The 19,938-nt window shown below is 33.3% G+C and overlaps 2 protein-coding genes across 2 annotated transcripts; both read left to right on the forward strand.

The window, feature by feature from the left end:
- Positions 1-2,006: 2,006 nt before the first annotated feature.
- LOC130828587 (uncharacterized) lies at positions 2,007-3,137 on the forward strand. The gene is made up of 6 exons (XM_057694552.1): positions 2,007-2,061; positions 2,179-2,249; positions 2,388-2,591; positions 2,711-2,780; positions 2,873-2,954; positions 3,002-3,137. The coding sequence occupies exons 1-6, from the start codon at positions 2,007-2,009 to the stop codon at positions 3,135-3,137; spliced, it is 618 nt and encodes a 205-aa protein (XP_057550535.1).
- Positions 3,138-11,154: 8,017 nt separating this feature from the next.
- Positions 11,155-19,414, forward strand: LOC130796715 (NAC domain containing protein 52-like). Its single transcript, XM_057659085.1, has 4 exons — positions 11,155-11,719; positions 12,620-12,897; positions 16,076-16,243; positions 18,701-19,414. The coding sequence occupies exons 1-4, from the start codon at positions 11,509-11,511 to the stop codon at positions 19,223-19,225; spliced, it is 1,182 nt and encodes a 393-aa protein (XP_057515068.1). The 5' UTR covers positions 11,155-11,508; the 3' UTR covers positions 19,226-19,414.
- Positions 19,415-19,938: the final 524 nt, after the last annotated feature.

Consider the following 19,938-nt stretch of genomic DNA (forward strand, 5'->3'; position numbering starts at 1 on the left):
AACTCCAAATAAGATTAGACATCGCATGTTTTTCTAATAGTTGTTTTTGTAAGTAATAATGGGCCGGTATATTTTGAGACGCGTCTCTTATAAAGACGGTCTCAAGTAAGAATTTGTGTTTTAATTTATTCGCTTTTGCATCTCCAAGGTAGGATTTTCCACTTTGTAACAAATTAAGTTATGAAAATTTGGGAGTTGTAAATTTTGAGCAAAAGAGGAGAGAATTATGGAATATAGTTTGGGTATGTGAAAAGATGCAATTTTTAGTGAATCGATAAGAAAAATAGAATCATGGAATATTATTAAATTATTTTATTTATTTATTTATATTTTTTTCCAACTGTTTTGTTTGTGCATCTGTGGCGTTTTCTATTCTTTTTGGTTGGTCTCTTGTTTGTTAATGCGTCTTTAATCTACGTTTTTGTAGGTTATCTGAATCTTCTTGCTTTTGTTGTTTCCATTTTTTTTTGCTTTTTGTTTTGTTTTTTGGGTGACGTTTGATAGTGTCTCGTTTTGTTAGCCCAGTTATGTTTTGTTGTTGTTGTTCGTTAGCTTTGTAAGTCCTTCTTAGTATTTTTGTGTTCTCTCGTTTGGTAGTTCAGTTGGGTTTGTTTGGTTATGCTTGAGTTAGCGGTTTTTATGTTGGTAAGGATGTCAATATCCTTTTTACCTTTGGTCTCGCCCTTAATTGAGTATAGAGGGACAAAGGTCTTATGGTAACCTGAGGTCAGGCCTAAGGATAAGGGTCAAAGGGGAAGCGTAAGCAGGATCTTAAACTGAGAGTGGGGACTTGGAACATAGGCACCCTCAAAGCCAAGTCGTTGGAATTGTTGACAGACCTTTTAAATACAGGATTCATGTGGCATGTGTCTAGGAGACTAGATGGAAGGGGCAAAATACAAGAAATTTAAAGGGTTATAAGTTATGGTATGCAGGTTTGGACGGGAGGCGTAGTGGGGTCGGTTTTTTTTGTAGCTAATGATATTCTAAAACAAGTGGTAGAAGTGAGGAGGTGCAATGAAAGGATTATGCTAGTTAGAATAGTAGCAGGGGAAGAGGTTATATCGATCATTAGTGCCTATAGGCCCCAAGTTGGGCTCGATGAGCACGTAAAGCGAAAGTTTTGGGATAACCTAGGAGACCTTATAGGTACCATCCCTGCCGATGAAAAAGTTTTTATAGGTAGAGACTTCAATGGTTATATAGGCAAGGAGGCATACAATTATAGCTCAGTTCATGGTGATTTTGGCTACGGTATAAGGAATGAGAGTGGAGAGAACTTGCTTGAGTTTGCATTAGCAAAGGAGTTGCTTATAACAAACTCGATCTTTAGAAAGAAGGATGAACACTTGATAGCATACAAGAGTAGTGGGCATGCGACTCAAATTGACTACTGTTTAGTATGGAAGGGTGATCGGACATCGTGCCTAGATTGTAAGGTGGTGTTGGGTATAGAGATGCCCACCCAACATAGGTTATTAGTACTAGTGTTTCGTATGAGGAGGAAAATTGCTGAAAAGAAGATAGAGACCAGGAAAATGATCATGTGGGGAAGACATAAAGGGGAGATGGCCACAACCTTGGCAAGCAAGATCAAATATGTGGGATATCCAAGTAAACCTGACGATGCAAATCAAATGTGAGTGTTTATGGCTGAAACCATCTGAAGAGTGGCAAAAGAAACTTCAGGGGTGTTGACGAGAAAACCAAAGTTGTATAAAGAGTCGTGGTGGTGGAACGAGGAGGTGCAAAGGAAGATAAAGGACAAAAATAAGAGATTCAAGGAACTTATGGCTTGCACAGAGGAGGAGGATATGATACATAAGAAAGAGAGCTACAAAGAAGTAAAACGGACGGCAAAGAAAGCGGTAGTAGAGGCTAAAAGTCGTGTGTATGCGGACTTTTATCAAAAGCTTGATACCAAAGAGGGGAGAAGCATATCTTTAAGTTGGGAAAAGCTAGGTCTAGGCAGAGGCAAGACTTAGGGACAATGAAGTACATCAAGGATGAGGGTAGACGAGTTCTCTTTAGACAAGAAGACATCAAAGTGCGGTGGTATCAGTATTTTTCCCAACTGCTCAATGAGGCTAGGGGAGTAAAGGAGGAGGGAGGAGGGCCGAAAAGCTTCCGAAATTCAAAGAACTCTTGATCATGGATCAACTAGTGATATTACCACAGAGGAAGTAGGAGAAGCTCTTAAAGTGATGGGGAGAACAAAGGCAGTTGGACCGGCTAACATTCCGATTGAGGTATGGAAGGGTTTAGGAGAAGAGGGCACCCGTTGGCTGACTACCCTTTTAATGCCATCATGAGGTCAATTTGAGATTCCAGAAGAATGGAGGATTAACACGCTTATACTACTGTGTAAGAACAAAGGCGATGCACAGGTTTACGAGAACTATAGAGGAATCAAACTTCTAAGCCACACAACGAAACTGTGGGAAAGAGTGATTGAAAGAAGAATTAGACAAGAGACGAGGATTAGAGAGAACCAATTCGGCTTTATGCCAGGAAGATCAACGACAGAGGCTATTCATCTTTTGAGGAGAGTGGTGGAAAAGCATAGGGAGCGAAATAAGGATTTGCATATGGTGTTCATCGACCTAGAGAAAGCGTATGATAGCATACAACAAAGTGTCGTTTGGGATAGCCTCAAGGGAGAAGGTATTTCCCAAAGGTACATTGACGTAATACAGGACATGTATGACAGAGTATCGACTCACATTCAGACACTGGTGGTATAATAGAGTCCTTCCCAATTAAAGTGAGACTACATCAGAGTTTTGTGCTAAGTCCTTTTATTTTACGGTCATTATGGAGGAAATCTCTAAATCTATATGGGAGATTGTACCTTGGTGCATGTTGTTTGCAGATGATATCATTTTGGTCGCAGAAATTAAGGAGGAGGCTAATAGTAAATTCGAAGAGTGGAGGGCAGTCTTAGAGGGTAGAGGGTTGCACATTAGTAGTACGAAACAGAATATTTGTGATGCAACTTCAGTGGGAGAGAATTGATAGGTGAGCCAGAGGTGACCATAGGGGGAGACGTTGTTGCATGCACATCCAAGTTCAAATATTTGGGATCGGTAATCCAGAGTGATGGGGAGATTGATGGAGATGTTACTTATCGCATATAAGCGGGTTGACTTAAGTAGTGAGCAACTAATGGGTTGCTTTGTTATAAAAATTTTCCTAGTAGATTAAAGGGTAAATTTTACCGCGTTGCGATTAGGACGACTTTGTTGTATGGGTTAGAATGTTGGCCCGTAAAGAAGTTTCTCGAACATAGGATGGAAGCTACGGAAATGCGTATGCTGAGGTGGATGTGTGGGAGCACAATGATATATAAGATTAGAAATCAGGAATTTAGAGAAAAGTTAGGAGTTGCACCCCTCTCTGCAAAGATGCGTGAGAATAGGTTGAGATGGTTTGGGCATGTGTAGAGGAAGACTTATGATGTTCTAATAAGAAGGATCGAAAGCATAATAGTGGAGGGTAAGAAAAGCAGTGGAAAACCAAGGAAAACATGGGAGGAACAGTTTAAAAGTGACTTGCAAGAACTACATCTCTCCAAGGACCTGACCAGGGATAGATGCAATTGGGGGCGACTTATTCACGTCTTAAAGTACTGTCTCTGCCCCAATTACCTGTCGTAGTTTTTTTGTTCTCGCCTTTTACATATCGCTCATTTACTCGTTTTTGTCTTTCCGCCTTATTTTTATGTTTTAATTATTATTATGGTCATCGTGTGTTTGTAAGTTGTAGGCTTCCGGGTAGCTGCAGGCTTTCACTCCCTTTGAAGATTTATCTTGAGCCGAGGGACTCTTTGACCGCACTCTTCTTTATGGGTATAAGTTTCCGTCTTCCTTTCCTCCCTCCCCAGACCCTGATCATATTGACAAATTGGAACTGGTATCTTAGTTCATATAGCTGATTTCAATCTTTTAGAACTACGACTATTGCATTATTATTGTTGTTGTCTACCATTAATGAAGGTAATAATATTGTCTGAATATCGTAGCATTTTCATCAATCTCTACTAGACACCTAACGTTAATAAGAAACAATATCACTTTAAAAAAAAATAGAAATTATTAGTCTTGCATAAATTGGAATAACATTAAAAATCAAGTTAAAATGTAATGTTTTTAGATTAAGAAAATTTGAAAATAATAAGCAAATTAATATAAAAAATTTAAAAAATAAACAACTTATAAATTTAGGTTCCAAAATAAGCACTTTTTGTCCAGAGCACATGTTTGGGATTGCTCGCTATTAGTAACAGCAAACAAAGAGGCTTGGTAAAAAAAGTCAAGGTCTTTGTTCGCTGTTAGTAATAGCGAACAAAGATTTTGACCATTTTTTATCAAACTTCTTTTTTCGTTGTTATCAACAGCGAACAATTATGAGGCTAATTTCTTTTTTCTTGTTTTAATTTTGATTGCTATTTTCTTGGGCCATGTCAATTTTACAAGGCTAATTTTTAGGCTTTTAATTATTAGAACTTTATTTTCTAAAAATTTGAGAAAGTTGATAATCATGGAATTAAGGGTGATCTTATTGAATTATATAAATATTTTAATTAAAAACCTAAAATTAACTTTGCTATTTTATTTCCTAAAAATTTGGGAAAGTTGATTATCATGGGATTAAGGGGTGATTTTATTATTCAATTATAGAAAGTTGATAAACGTAGCCTTTTAATAATTAAGAGCCTAAAAATTAGTCTTCTAAAGTTGACATGGCCCAAGAAATAGCAATTAAAATTGGAATAAGAAAATCAACAATTCTTACTTGAGATCGTCTTTTGTAAAGACGGTTCTCAAAAGCCCAGCCCATTATGTTAATTTATAAAAAAAAAACTGACGTGCGCGTGTAAGTGTTATGTGAAAAGTCACATAATATATTGGGGTTATAACAACATTTATTTGGGGTTGTAACATAATATATTTAGTGTTATACCAGCATATATTTGGGGTTTATAACATAATTTATTTTGAATTATAACATAATATATTTGACAATATTTATATATATATATATATATATATATATATATATATATATATATATATATATATATATATATATATATATATATATATATATATATATATATATATATATATTTGAGGTTATAACATGATATAACATATATTTGTGGTTATAACATAATATATTTGGGATTATAACATAATACATCTAGAGTTGTAAAAATGTATATTTGAAGTAATAATATAATATATATGTAGTTATAACAACATACATTTGGGGTTATAACATAATATATTTAATGTTATAAAAATACTATACCCTCAAACACAGACCATTATATATCCAACTATATATTATGTTATAAACCCAAATATAATATGTCATAACCACAAATATATGTTGTTATAGCCTCATATATATTATGTTATATATATATATATATATATATATATATATATATATATATATATATATTGTTATAGCTTCAAATATATTATGTTATAATCCCAAATAAATGTTGTTATATTTCCAAATATATATTATGTGACTTTTTACATAACACTTACATGCGCGCGTCATTTTTTTTCTGGGCTTTTGAGAACCATCTTTAGAAAAGACGGTCTCTCAGGAGAGAGGCCGAAAAATAGCAATTAGCCTCATAATTGTTCAAAAGTGCTTATTTTGGGAATTAAGATTAAAAGTTGCTTAATTTTTGAATTTTTTATATTAATTTGCTTATTCTTTTCAAATTTTCTTAGATTAATTAGGTTAATGTTAGATGACAATTAGAGTTCTAAAAACCTGAAAACAATTTTAAGAGAATTGGAAGCAAAAAACTAAAATTAACTTTTTTGGTTTTTGAAAATTTAAAACAAATAAAAACAGAAAACAGAAAATGATATCGGTTGTAAAATCCACATTAATTCCTATAATTTATTTAGTTATAATATTAAAGAAAATTTACCTAGAATAGCCTTATATTTCATAAGATTTTCTAGAATGATCTAAATTTTCGATTAACCTAATAACATGAACTTTAGAACTGTTATCGTCAGAACATCACTTACACAAATTTGACTTGGTACAACAGATTATTTTTATTTAAAAGTAAATTAAATTCAAAAAGAAAGAAAAAAGGATAAAGAAAAAATGTGGGGTAATACTCACATTTGTTCTAAGTTAGATTTTATTTTTATTATTTTATTATTTTTTATTTTTTTAATGGAATATAGGGCATGAATTAAGATAAATCAGGAAAAAATGAAAAGAATAAGCTCATTGTCATGTATGTTTATTGTTACCAATAGCGAACAAAAAAACTAGTAAAAAAAAGTCAAAATTCTTTATTCTCTATTACTAACAGCGAACAAAGAAACTGGGAAAAAAAGTCAAAATTCTTTGTTTGCTATTACCAACAGCGAACAAAAGAGTGACAATGTCATAGTGTTAGATGGGACAAAAAAATGAAAAACATGTTTGTTTGTTGTTAGTAACAGCAAACAAACTTTGTTTTAAATTTATTTTGTACCTTCTAACATTATGACATTATTTCTCTTTTGTTCGCTGTTAGTAATATCAAACAAAGAATTTAGACTTTTTTATCAGTTTCTTTATTCATTATTAGTAACAGTGAACATATATAACCTCAGCTTTAGATGTAGACACTTATTTGGGAATTAAAATTTTTCAAAGTTTATTTTGAGAATTTTTTGATAATTATCTTATTTTTTTTTCTATTTTTCATAAATCAAAATCCACTAAGGCTTGAAGATCAAGGGACAAATGTTCCATATAATTTTTTTTTTCCAAATAATTATCAATATCCCATTTTACTATCATATGGGCTATAGTATTAATGTATTATCAACTCTACAAAGTAAACAATATTTAAAATCAACAAAGGAAGACCAACTATCATTTATACTATCTAATAGTAAGTCAATATTAGCAGCTCCCTTCACATAGTTATTAATTGCATTTATCACTGACATCAAATATTGTCCGAAAAGGTGGGGGCATGGGATGACAAGGCTGATATATATATTTTTTGAAAATTAATTTTAATTTTTGCTTTTGTTTTTGGTAAATTATTCTTGTTTATAGGTAATGCATTATAGATAAATACCTCTTAAATTTAAAATTATTTATAGTTAATTAAAATGTGAGATTATTTTAAAATAATCAACCAACGGTAAAATTATGCTAAGCAAGATTTTTAGTTTAAACTTATAACCCTCAATTAACAAAGAAATCGTCCAAGTTCAAATTATTTGTTGCATTAAGTTAACTAATATCACCAAATATTGTCCGACAAATTAGATTTACCTTGCAAATAACTCATTATATTTGTTGTTGCATTTTTCATTGAGTAACTACTCTCTTTACTTTTTCGCTCTGAAACTACATCTTTTTGAAATTTTTTATATCATGTATAAAAAATCTCCTTAACTACCAAAAGAATAAAATGTGATAGGCTAAATAAATTAGTGTTGAAGGTGTTGGAATATTTTGAGCATATTAGGATATCTCTTATACTATTTACGTAGTGAGACAAAAAAAATATTTCAGCTAAGTATTCAAGTGCTTGAAAGTACAAAGCAAAAGCGAAACAAACCACTAGCAAGCTTTGAAGAGTTGCACTCATTCAAGCATATAAGTTGCTTATTTGAGCATAGGGGCACATGTTCGAGCACTTTGCTCTAGCTTATGATCTTGTTCAATGTTATTTCACTTTAGCCGATACTTGATTACTTATGGGGCACAAATTAAGGGGATAAATGCATGATAATTTGTATAGATCGGGGGCATGCTTTAGGATTATATACACTAGATTAAAAAAATTGTTTGCATCTTTTTGTGAATTTCGGTTGATTGTGTGCAAGTGCTTGAAAATTACAAAGCAAAAACAAAACAAACCACTAGCATGCTTTGAAGAGTTGCACTCGTTCGAGCATATAAGGTACTCATTTGAGCACATGGGCACTTGTTCGAGCACTTTGCTCTAGCTTATGATCTTTTTCAGTTTATTTCATTTTAACTGATATTTGATCAGTTATGGGGCACAAATTAAGGGGATAAGTGCATAATAATATGTATAAATCATGGGCATGCTTAAGGATTATTTACACTAGATTAAAAGATATTGTTTGCATCTTTTTGTGAATTCTAACTAATCATCTCAAGCACCGTTGTGGGGAATATATCACTCAAGGAAAGTTACACATGCCTGTAATCTTGCATTCGATTTACAAGCAATTTATTGCAAAAAAACATCAACGTTTTGTTCTTTACAGTGATCAAAAGCTAAGAGGCTATTCTCATACATAGAATGGAAGTAAAATTAGTCTTGTACATGATTTGTAGTGTATTTATCTGTAATCAACAGTGAAAAAATATTCACTTTCCACAAGATATCTGATCTGATTCAAACTATTTTGAAGCATAAAAGTGAATGTAAAATAAGAGGAGAATTTAGAAAAAAAAATAACTTATATTCAAGTTTATCATTAATCCATTCAAGCTTTTTTCATATTCGGCTACAACTACTATTACTACATATTGAGTTCTTCATCAACTCGTTCAAGGTTTTTCAAACTTTCAACTATTTTAAGATAATTTTCCATTTTAATTTCTCATCTATCAAACTTTCATTATCTGCATTTTTTCTCCCTCCTTCTTTCCCTTATAAAATGACATTGCGATTTTTGTGTTTTATTTTTGAAAAAATAATTGTGTACTAATTTTGTCTTTTTTACTCCATTGTAGGTCATATTGTAACTTTTATTCACTTTTAGTGCACAACATTGTCATTTATATACCCAATCATACCAAGTTTTGTTTCGATATTTAATTATTGTAAGTTTGTAACTACTAATTTTTATTTGATAAGGTTTAAGGGTTAATGAATGTTTTTTTTGTTTATTTAAATTCAAATGTGATTTTAATTATATCTATAGTTGCTACTTTTGTGTTTTATGTATTTTCAAGTATATGTTATGAGTTTGTTAATTATTTTAGTTTATGTTTTAGTTTGTAAAAAATGGCCTCTTTTGGTGTATAAATGTTGTGTTATTAGAATATACAAAATTTGAACAAAGAATACAACCGTTAATTACGTTGGTGGAAACGTAAGTTATTTTTTTGGATGTCTAATATTTTATTACTTAGTTGGTGAATGTATTAAGTTTATTCAATGTAAAAAAAATTTAATACACAACTTTTTGTCTTAATCTCACTTAGGTTGGCAAAAGTTCGTTTTTAGATGTATGGAAGCATTGAATCGTCAGAATCTGTGGATGTGGCATCCAAATCCTGTAGTATTGTTGTCGAACATCAAGTTAGGACGAGGGGAGTTGATTTTTAATGCCAATGTGTCAAGTGTGGCAATACATCAAAGTTAAATAGTGTATCCTTAAGGAATACATACTTCGACGTGGGTTTAGGCCTCAATATTGGCATTGTGAAGAGGGAGTTTACGAAGGGAAGATAGAGGTTTTGCACGAAGAAGAATGTTTTGCTCATATGGTGGAGAATGATAATGGGTATGAGATAGATGAAAACAACGCCAATAAGGACATAGATCGTGTTGATGAGATGATGGAAAGGGTCAAGGATGAGTTAGGAAAACATCCTTGTGCTTTCAATTTGTTGACATAGGCTTCTCAAAAGCCATTATGCATTGAATGTACAAAATTCACCAAACTAACAACTATGTTGGCAATTTTCAACATTAAGTCAAAGTTCAATTAGAGTGACTCTAGTTTCGCAATGTTATTGAAAGCTTTAGGTGAGATGTTTCCAGATGGATACGAACGTCCAAAATCGACATATTATGCCAAAAAACTCAAGTTCCTTTTGGCTTAGAGTACTAGAAAATTCATGCGTGTTTGAATGATTATGTATTATATTAGAACAAAAATGAAAACTTAGAAGAGTGTCTACGGTGTAGATTGTCATGTCATTAGCATAAAGGGGTTTGTGATGGTAAAGGCCCCTAACTAAGGTCTTATGGTATCTTCTATAATACCTAGATTCTAGCGCTTGTAGACTATAAATAACGATGCTTTAAATTTACGGTGTCACATAGATAGAGTGAAGAATGCTCATTTGCTCACATATTCAACTAATTCTCTCGAGTGGAAGACTTAATAGGCCGCGTTAGACACTTGGGGATGAAGATCGTAACTTGAAGCTCAACCTTGAAGAGTGAGTTGGAAGAAATGGAATCACTGACAGCACATTTCAACCTTTGAATGATGTTGGAATTTAGAAGAAATGGAATAGCCGCTAGGTTTAGGGATTTCCAAATCATTTAAAAAAAAATAAAAAATTACAAACCAGATACCGGGTATTCGGATTTCCCTAAAATGCGATCAGTATCCGACCGATTACCCGATATTTAAATCGGGTACCTGATTTGGATTATCCGAATTTTTTAAACCGGGTAAATCATCCAATTTTTAAAACCGAATAATTGATATTTTGGGTTATATTTTTCAAATCGGATATTTTTGAACACCCCTAGTAAAGACTACTAACCCATCAAGTCAAATAATAGGGAGCATTGAGTTTTTGACTCTAACAACTTGGATAAGTATAAGTAAAAATAAGAGAAATTTCACGTGTTAGCATCAAACTTTCATAAAACGCTAATAGTAGCACTTTTATAAGATTTTTTCACATGGTAACATCCAGTTTATGCCTAATCTAACTGCCGTAGCATTTTTCGTTATATTCTTGTCAATTTCCGTTTAATTCACCATTTTGACGTTTCTACCCTTACTAAGTGTTGGTTATTGTCTTTATAATTTGCCCTAAACTATTTTTATGCTCTCAAATGGTTAATTTACCATTTTGACGTTTAATTCACCGTTTTATTCATCAACGCTCTTACATGTTTATGGCAAAATATAAAGACAACAATCAACACTTAATAAGGTAGAGACGTCAAAATAATGAATTAAACGGAAATTAATAAGAAATTAATGAAAAATATTACGATAATTAAATAAAGTATAAATTGGATGCTACCAAGTAGAAAAATCTTATAAAAGTGCTACCACTACACTGATATTTCATAAAAGTTCAATGGTAGCATGTAGAATTTTCCTAAAAATAAAAAAACGAAAAAAAGAGGAAGATAAGGAAAACGCCAAAAGAGGTTTGTTTAGTGAATTAGCAAAAAGGGAGAATAAGGAAAATCCATCCGTTAAGAATGATGATGAAAATGAAGATGGTGATGATGAATGCATCGGTATTTGGTAGCAGCAGAATGCAGAAGAAGTAGAAGTGGATTACATTGATGGAAGACTTTACTTGAATGCCACGCCTCTTTCACCTTTTCTTGACCCTTACTCAATCCCACCCACTCACTTTCTTCTTCTTCACTCCACCTTCTTCATCTTTCCTTCTTTTTCATTTTCAATTCTCAATTAATCATACCCATTTCCCCTTTTTCTTCCTAAATCTGCCAAAATTTTGCTCCTTTCACTTTTCGATACAACCCCGTCGTCGATGGGTACAGAACCTCCGCCTCCGCCTCCGCCACTTCCGCCTCCTCCCACTCCAGCTACGGCTACTTCTCTTGCTCCTGGCTTTAGATTCCACCCTACTGATCAGGAGCTTGTGGGTTATTATCTTAAACGCAAAATCTGTGGCAAATCTATCCGTTTTGATGCTATTTCTGAGACTGATATTTATAAGTCTGAGCCTTGGGACTTACCAGGTGTTCTTTTCTTTTCTCTTTTTTTGAACTATAAGAAAATGATTTTAAGAATAGATTATAATAGACAACATAATCATCATATCGATCAACACTTATGCTGAGCTTTGAGTGTAATTCATTCATCGCTAAGTTTGAGGTTGTGGGTTTTTGGAATCTAAAGGAAATTCCAGAATATGAAGGTGCCGAGCTTACTTTGATTGATGTTTTTGTTAATTTTACATCTATGTAATTCATTCATAGAATAGTTTGGGATTTTGGGTTTGTTGCAGTCTGTAAAATTTTAAGGTGATTTTCTTGCAGGGCTTTAAATCTTTGTTGATAGAATTGAATGGAGGGCTGTAAATGAGAAATGTGATGGAAAATTATACTAACCTTTGGGTGAGAGTGGAGTTTTTTAAATTTTGCAATTCAAGGTTATTACATACAAGTTTTTACTACTTTTTGTTGAATTAAACTGAAAGGTGGACTGTAATTGACAAATGAGATGGAAAGATTGAGAATGGGGGGTTTTTTTAGAATTATTTTGTTGTTTTTTTATTTGACAAGTTGTGGTCTTGCTGTGATCTTGCTCTTGAATGAGTGAAATAAATAGTGAAGGTTGATCAGATAAATTTGTTTCTTGATGTTATAATTTCACCGGGCTCCGATTTCTAAGTGGAATTTTGTGTCTTGAATTTGTTCGTTGGAATGGGTTTTGTAGGGGATGCTTCCATTTGAAGAAGTTATTCAGTATCCTTAACTTTTCTGATTTGCATTTGAAGGCTTGCTTCCTTCAAATGCTTTCTAGTGTCAAGGAGTTGTGTTCGTATATTTGTTCAGGGTTGTACTTGCTGAGAAGGTATAATTTCACTTTTTATACATCTGTTTTGATCTTTTTTTGACTTCTAATTGTAATTACAGCTTTGTCAAAGCTGAAGAGCCGAGACAATGAGTGGTATTTTTTTGGTGTACAAGATAGAAAGTATGTTAATGGTTCAAGAGTGAATCGAGCAACTGGCAAAGGTTACTGGAAAGCCACGGGAAATGATCGACCGATTGTACACAACTTCCGTACAATTGGTATGAAGAAGACTCTTGTCTTTTACAGTGGACGAGCTCCATGTGGGAAGCGAACTAATTGGGTCATGCATGAATATAGATTAACGGACGAGGAGCTTGCCAAAACTGGTGTTGTGTTGGTAAGATTTTTGGATTGCTTATTGCATTTATGTTACACTTTGATTTCTTATTGTTTTCATGTATTTTGTGAAGCCTGTATCTGCAAGTGCAAATGGATTAAGGCTTCGGCACATATGCTTGCTTCTTCACCTTAATGGAACCCTTATTGTATCGTTACTGGTGGCAATTTTTTAGTCTATTAAAGTTCATATCGTGCACTTTTTTGATATAGCTATAAAAATAACTTGAACTTTTTGATGATAGATGGTTCACGACAACTCAACTTGAACCGTCTAATTTAAGGGTTAAGCAATCTAGAATCTATGCACTTCCACCATATCTTTTATTCCTTGTTATAATTTGTTGAGAAGGAAAAGAGCATGTCCTCGCGAGGTTTTAAAATCCAATTTTCTATTCCCATTATGAGTATTCAATTCATACGTCTTCGCTAAATTAATATAAATCATGTGCAAATCTCTTTTTAAACTTCAAGAATAATCTTATCTTCGTTCAAGTTGAATTTACATGTCACTCACTTTTCCAATCAACTTATCCAATGACTCGAAAAAGTTTTAGTATCCCCTTCTTTTGATGTCACCATTTGATTTCATCTTGTCCTTGGATTTCATTTTTATGCGGCCTTAATTTCATACAAATTACAAACCTGAGGACTATTTTATGATCGATGACTATGCATACTCTAGTATGTCCTTATGTTTAGGTAGTTTCTACTATCATTTTTCTTAGTCAAGAAGTAATAATTTTGGATGTCATTTTCTCCAATTTTGCAAGTCACTAATTGATTTTCATGCTTTTTGTACTACATTTTATTTACTAATAAATAATATGCTTGTGCAAAATCTTAAATATATTGTTCCTTCTCATTTTTCATGCAATATTTAGATCACTACAAACATAAAACCCTCTCTTATTGGATACATCTAACTCCCTCCCAAAATTTTTGTTTTGAGTATTTTCTGTACTTTCGCTTGATGATTATGCATTGTTGACATCTATTATTTCTCTTGCATACACAAGTTCCACCCTAAGAATTCTAAAATTTATTATTCTCATCACAACTTCATCATTGATTTAATGCTCATACATCATAATAGAAACTCCATTTCACATATCTTGTCTAGAATATTATAGTTAGCATATTTTCTCCTTCTTATGAATCTAATACCCTATATGTAACCCACTACGTCTTTTGTATGCAAAGAATGTAAATCATATGTTCTTTGTTACATCTATCTACTCTAATGGTAATGAGAATGATTTGTAGTGTAAAGTTTCTAAAATGTACTATGCATTCCCATGGTGTTGAAACTTTAATCATAAAAACCTTTTTTTTACAATTTTTTCGTTGCCACCTAATGCCACATCTCCAAATGATAGTGCATTAAAATGAATTTTGTGAAGAAGAAGAGGTGATTGAAGTAGGACAAACATGATCATTAAACTTGCTATGTGATTTCTCTGCTAGAATTACACTAGTTTTACATTATGATTCCAAGCAATTATTACTAACAACCAAATAAGCCATAGTTACTTCTTTAAATAGTTTCAACATTGCAAGATGTGAGTCTTAACTTAGATCGAATCCTTTTTTGGTTTCTTTACTCCATAACCTACCAATCTATTCTCATTGACACCAAATTTGAGAGATGTGCCAACTTTTGAGCTTAACCAAGTAAAAATTGCATAATTATTAATTACACTGTACCTGGGTCGAAAAGGTGAAGTGTAAAATCCTTATATGATAATTGTTTGAAAACCTAAATACGCTTGCATGCTTGGCATTACACCCGAGTATGTGTGTCTTGAAGTGTAACATGTCATTGCGTAGGGGACGCTCTCGCATTAATTTTAATTTAGCTCATGACATAAGATGTGACATTATCTTACTCTGGTTGTCACAAGCCCACCTCAACCCTACTTCCTCATCTCTTACCTTGTGTTGTTTTGTTTAATTTAGCTCAATAACTGCATCACGTCCATTACCGTATAACCATGATTTTTATCGTATTTTTGCACTATGTTGTGATTATGGTAATGATAGCGATGTTGCGCACGTGGCATCTTTTAGTGTTATGATTCGTTTTGTAGACATCTCTATTTAAATTATTAACTTGAAAAATATTCATTTTATCATAGTATTTCTAGTATTTGTTGAACATATATTGAATTAAAATCTTATAATAGATCTCTTACAACCTAACATACATTTAAAAATATTATAATGCGTGATAAGATAGAATAACATCTTATAATGACCGGTTCTCAAGGATTTTAAATCACAAGTTTCGCGATAACGTTTTTTGGAACAGCAAGCTCAAAATTCATTTGGCTTATTTAACATAATGATCTAATTTTTGTTCCAATTAGCTTGATATAAAGATTTTTATAAGATCAAACAAAAGCATCAAAATGTAAGATCAAACAAAAGCATCAAAATGTAAGATCAAACAAATGCATCAAAGATCAAATAAATGCATCAACTTGTATTGTCTATCTATGTATTTGTAATATGAAATCCCAGGCAAATTGTCTTAGCTTTAAAGAAAATGTTTTATTATGTGGTGTCTATCATAGTGCAAAATACAGTTGCAGTCACGGTCACAAAACAAATTTCGCGGCCAATACGAATGATTTTATGATTAATAGGACCTATATTTTTGGTTGCGATAAACTCAATAACCTCTACAATACGATAGCGATACGGTGATGCGGCCTTGTTTTTGGACAATAGTGTCCATCTCACCCTTGTCCACTGCAATTTGTTCAAGCATTGATGTAACTGTTGTTTTAATGTATTAAAGGACTTTGAGTAAGGAAAATGATTTGGTTTTTCTTTTATGTTGGAATATAGTAATCACTATTAGACAAAACCGTGAAAACATAAAAATTGTGTTCAAGCATTGATGTAACTGTTGTTTTAATGTATTAAAGGACTTTATAAACGGAAAATGATTTGGTTTTTCTTTTGTGTTGGAATATAGTAATCACTATTAGACAAAACCTTGAAATCATAAAAATTGCGATGAATTATCACATCGGGAGGGGTGATAAGACATTGATATTGTTGTAGTTTAAATGTACGGAACAACTATAAGGAGAAAATTGATGTTTACCTTTCCCATTGCTTAGGACCATAAATGTTCATCTACTATTAATTGCTTGATTTCTGATGGACAGGATGCATATTTATTATGTAAAATTTTGAAGAAAAGTGGTCCCGGATTCAAACCCGGGGAGCAATATGGACCCTTTGTGGAGGAGGAATGGGAGAAGGATTCGTCTACTCTTGTCCCAGGAGAAGAGGGTGATGATGAGGCACTATGTAATGATGATGCACGTGTGGAGGTGGGTTCACTTAGTTGGATTCTTATCATATGAGTTTTCCATCAATTCTTGATAGATACTCCTTGTAATCATTATGTTGTTGCAATCACGCTTTCTCCTCCCCACTTATACCCCACCCTGCATGAAAGAAAGAACGGTTTCCTCTAGAAGTTATAAATATGCATTTTGTTGCCTAACGTGGTTTTTTTAACAAATTTTGTTTTTTGATACATTCCTTATTTTTATTTTCTTTCATCCCATAATTTGCTTCTTCTTGCATTTGAAACCTTATTTCGATCATCTCGATGGGACCAAAGATTTATAGCTCTTTGGTTTCAATTTATAATAGACTATAGTAAAATGACTCATTAAGTCTTGTGCATTTCTTATATGTGATGTTGCGCATGATGTTTGCTACCAAGAGTCGATCGTAATCAACCTCATTAGTGTTATCACCAACAAGGGTCAGGTTGTGTCACCCGCCCCCCTAAATCCCACCCTAGGTGGGAGCCATTGAGTGGCTTTAGGGTAATGAAATGAAGTTCCATTTGATAACTAATTACCATATTAATAGTTAATCTGTATACTTCTTTCTTATTTATGTGAAGTTGCACGCGATGTTTTCAATCAAGGGTCAATTAGGAATATCTTCTTTGGTATTTACAAGTACGATGTGTTTATCTAACGCAACTGTGAACAAACTTTGTAGTTTTAATCACAAAGCTAAAACATCGCTCACTGAATTCATTCTTGTTTTCTTGTACATGGCGATCCACTTGAAAGCATATTGAGAGTGTTGTTTTGATCCCCTCATCTTTCTACATTTTGCTCATCATTTATCTTGAGTACATGATGATATACTGATATATTCAGATCTTGTCAATCATATACTTTCTTATGCATTAGGATATATTCGTAACAAATTCAAACAGATTAAATCCTTAGTGGACAGTTGGCTTGCCATCATTATCTTACACTTACCGGTCCTTAGTAATTACACAAACTACTCTTCATGATGGAACTTGGCTGTTCAATTTGACTACTATTTCAGTGATTAACGTTTTGGTGATCTCAGACTTGCTTTTTTGTTTTTGTTGTGCTTTCTGAGAGTACATTTATGATATAAATGAAGAATGTTGCGTTCTCCCACTGCTGATTTGAACAGTCTCCCCTCATTCTCATCTGCCATTCTTTTTCAGGTGGTTGGTAAAGCTACAGTTTCTATTGCCATACATTGTCACATAGAAATGATGAATTTATCTTAGGGATTAAGTCACTGGTTGGGAACTGGTCAATGGTAGTGGCAGTGTGGATGGGCTAATAGATTAACTCTCTCATATTGTTAACTTTTAACTTCTTGTCCTGAAGTTGGTTGACTGCCTTCAAATTCAGTATCTTTTGTTATTTTCTTGGCATGTAGATAATGTTGTGGAATAGGTAACTTTGGTGGAGAAACATTTTATCTTTTGACTATCAAGAGCCAGTGTTTTATTATTCCCATAAATCAATACCATCTTCCTTGTTTGTTTTATGCATTTTAGTCTGTCCAATATGCATGGCAAGAGAAAAAGTACCATGAGTTTGGTGTAAACATACTGTGGCAAATGGTGGGCTTCCGTTGATGGTATTCTCATGGTTGTACATCACTTGTGTTGTATTAATCAGTTCAATAAACGGTTTTTGGAAGTAGAACACTAGTGGGTAGTGGCCCTGTACATAACCCACAGACATTTATTTTGCTGCGTGAATTGGTCTGTCAAGTATATCCTTATAACTACCACTTAAAAAGCAGTGGAATGAGAAATGTTTTTCTATGGTCTTGTGAGTCTTTTAACACAGCTTAAGATGAATATATTCGGTTAATAAGTTTTAAGTGATGAGAGAACTTATGAAACTTGTCATTTCTGAAACCGTCCTTCCATTAAAGCTTTATTTTCCTGTATGTGTTTTCACCGGTCCTTCGTTGGGAGAGATGATCCAGCACGCTGGTTCACATTGCACTGGGGGTGTAGCAACAGAAACTAGTGAAGCTAATGTCAATATGATGTCATACACATGTTTTGTGGGTATCAAAAGGAGAAAGAACAAATAATTTGGTTCAAAAAGAGATTCAAGTAAAGATAGAATGCAGATAGTGGAACCAAATTGGTAAAGGGGAAGAAGTCATGGGCCAAGAATAGAAGGATTTTAATCATTCATCAAATCATTCACTTTGATCTTTAGATCCACCTTCAACTTAATCATCCTCAATATCTGAGGGCCATTTCACTTGGAAGGGAGGCTACAGTTTGTTTATTGTGTTGATGGTGCAAGTAATACAGTTTGTTTGAGAAGAATGTTGTTTTGGATTTTGTATGCATGCTGTTGATAGTCGTTGACAAACTTGTATCCACTTGCAGTGTTTTCTTGATATGGATTGCTTAAAGTTTCGGTATATATTTTATCATTGTCGTTGAACCTTCTCTTCAACTGTTCCAGGAATCTACACATTCAATGAATAATGAATCTGCAGCGGTTACAAGCTGTGGGCTTTCAACTGAGGTTCAAAATATTCCGCCTCTTTGCAAGATAGAAAGGGCAGAAGGTTGTGCAGTTGATCCAGAAGCACTGTCTCTGGGTCTAAATAAACGTTTTAAGCCGAATGAAGCAGACACATGTCACTCTAATGTTTCAGAGATCTCGACCACATTAACACAGGGACCCTGCTCATCATCTACAGGGAACACGAAATTCTCGTGTCGGCTTTTAGATTTCCCATTGTTGGAGTCTGTAGAACCAAAAGAGTGTCCCTCCCCTCCTTTGGCCAATGCCATCGATATTAATGTCCCTCCGAGCTATTTGAAACTCTTTGAAGACCTGCGTAATGAAATCTATAGAACTTCGATTGAGAAAGAGTCTTTGAAGATTGAAGTGATGAGCGCGAGAACCATGATTAACATTCTTCAGACAAAAGTTGATCATCTGACCAAGGAAAACGAGGACTTGAAGAAGAGCGACTTGTAGGATGGGTAGGTTTTGTAGAGGGTTCTTCCTCGTGCTGTATGCACAACTTCACGATGAATGTAATATAAACTCTAGTAGGAACCTAGTTGTTCCACAATCTTCAAGAATAACACTGCAATGTCGACTCGATGTAGTTTTAGTTTAAGACATCTATTTTTTTCACTCTTGTTCCTTTAAGTTCCTTTTGCATGCTGGTGTCTAATTTTCTTGCTTTTTACTTTTGGAGTATGTTTTCGTTTCTTGGGTACTTCCTCCCTTTCGCCTCATTTTCTCTTGAAATAATTACTCAAACTAATCCAATTTTTACTTGATTTTTTTATAATAATCTTAACTATTGATTAATCATGAATCATCTAAATTTTGATGAACATTTGCCTATAGCATATCTGTGTGACCGGTAATCTGCTGTAACATGTAATGTTTGCAACTAAAAAAGCTAAATTTGAATAAGACTAGAAAAATAGAAATGTTAATTGAAAAAAGTGAAAAAAAAAAAAAAACCTTAAACCACTCAAACCCCTCTGCAACTGCTAGCCCCTCCTCCCTGCCCTAGTAATTTTTGAAACAAAAATAAATTTAATAAAATCATAAAAATAAAAATGTTAATTGAAAAAAGTTAAAAAAACATAAAAATAAAAATTCAACCACTCTCCGACTGCCACCCCTCCCTTGTTGTCACCACCTTCTTTCCTTGCCAATATCAGCAAGCGTCC

Source organism: Amaranthus tricolor, chromosome 12, assembly GCF_026212465.1.
Source record: "Amaranthus tricolor cultivar Red isolate AtriRed21 chromosome 12, ASM2621246v1, whole genome shotgun sequence".
Taxonomy (NCBI): Eukaryota; Viridiplantae; Streptophyta; class Magnoliopsida; order Caryophyllales; family Amaranthaceae; genus Amaranthus; species Amaranthus tricolor.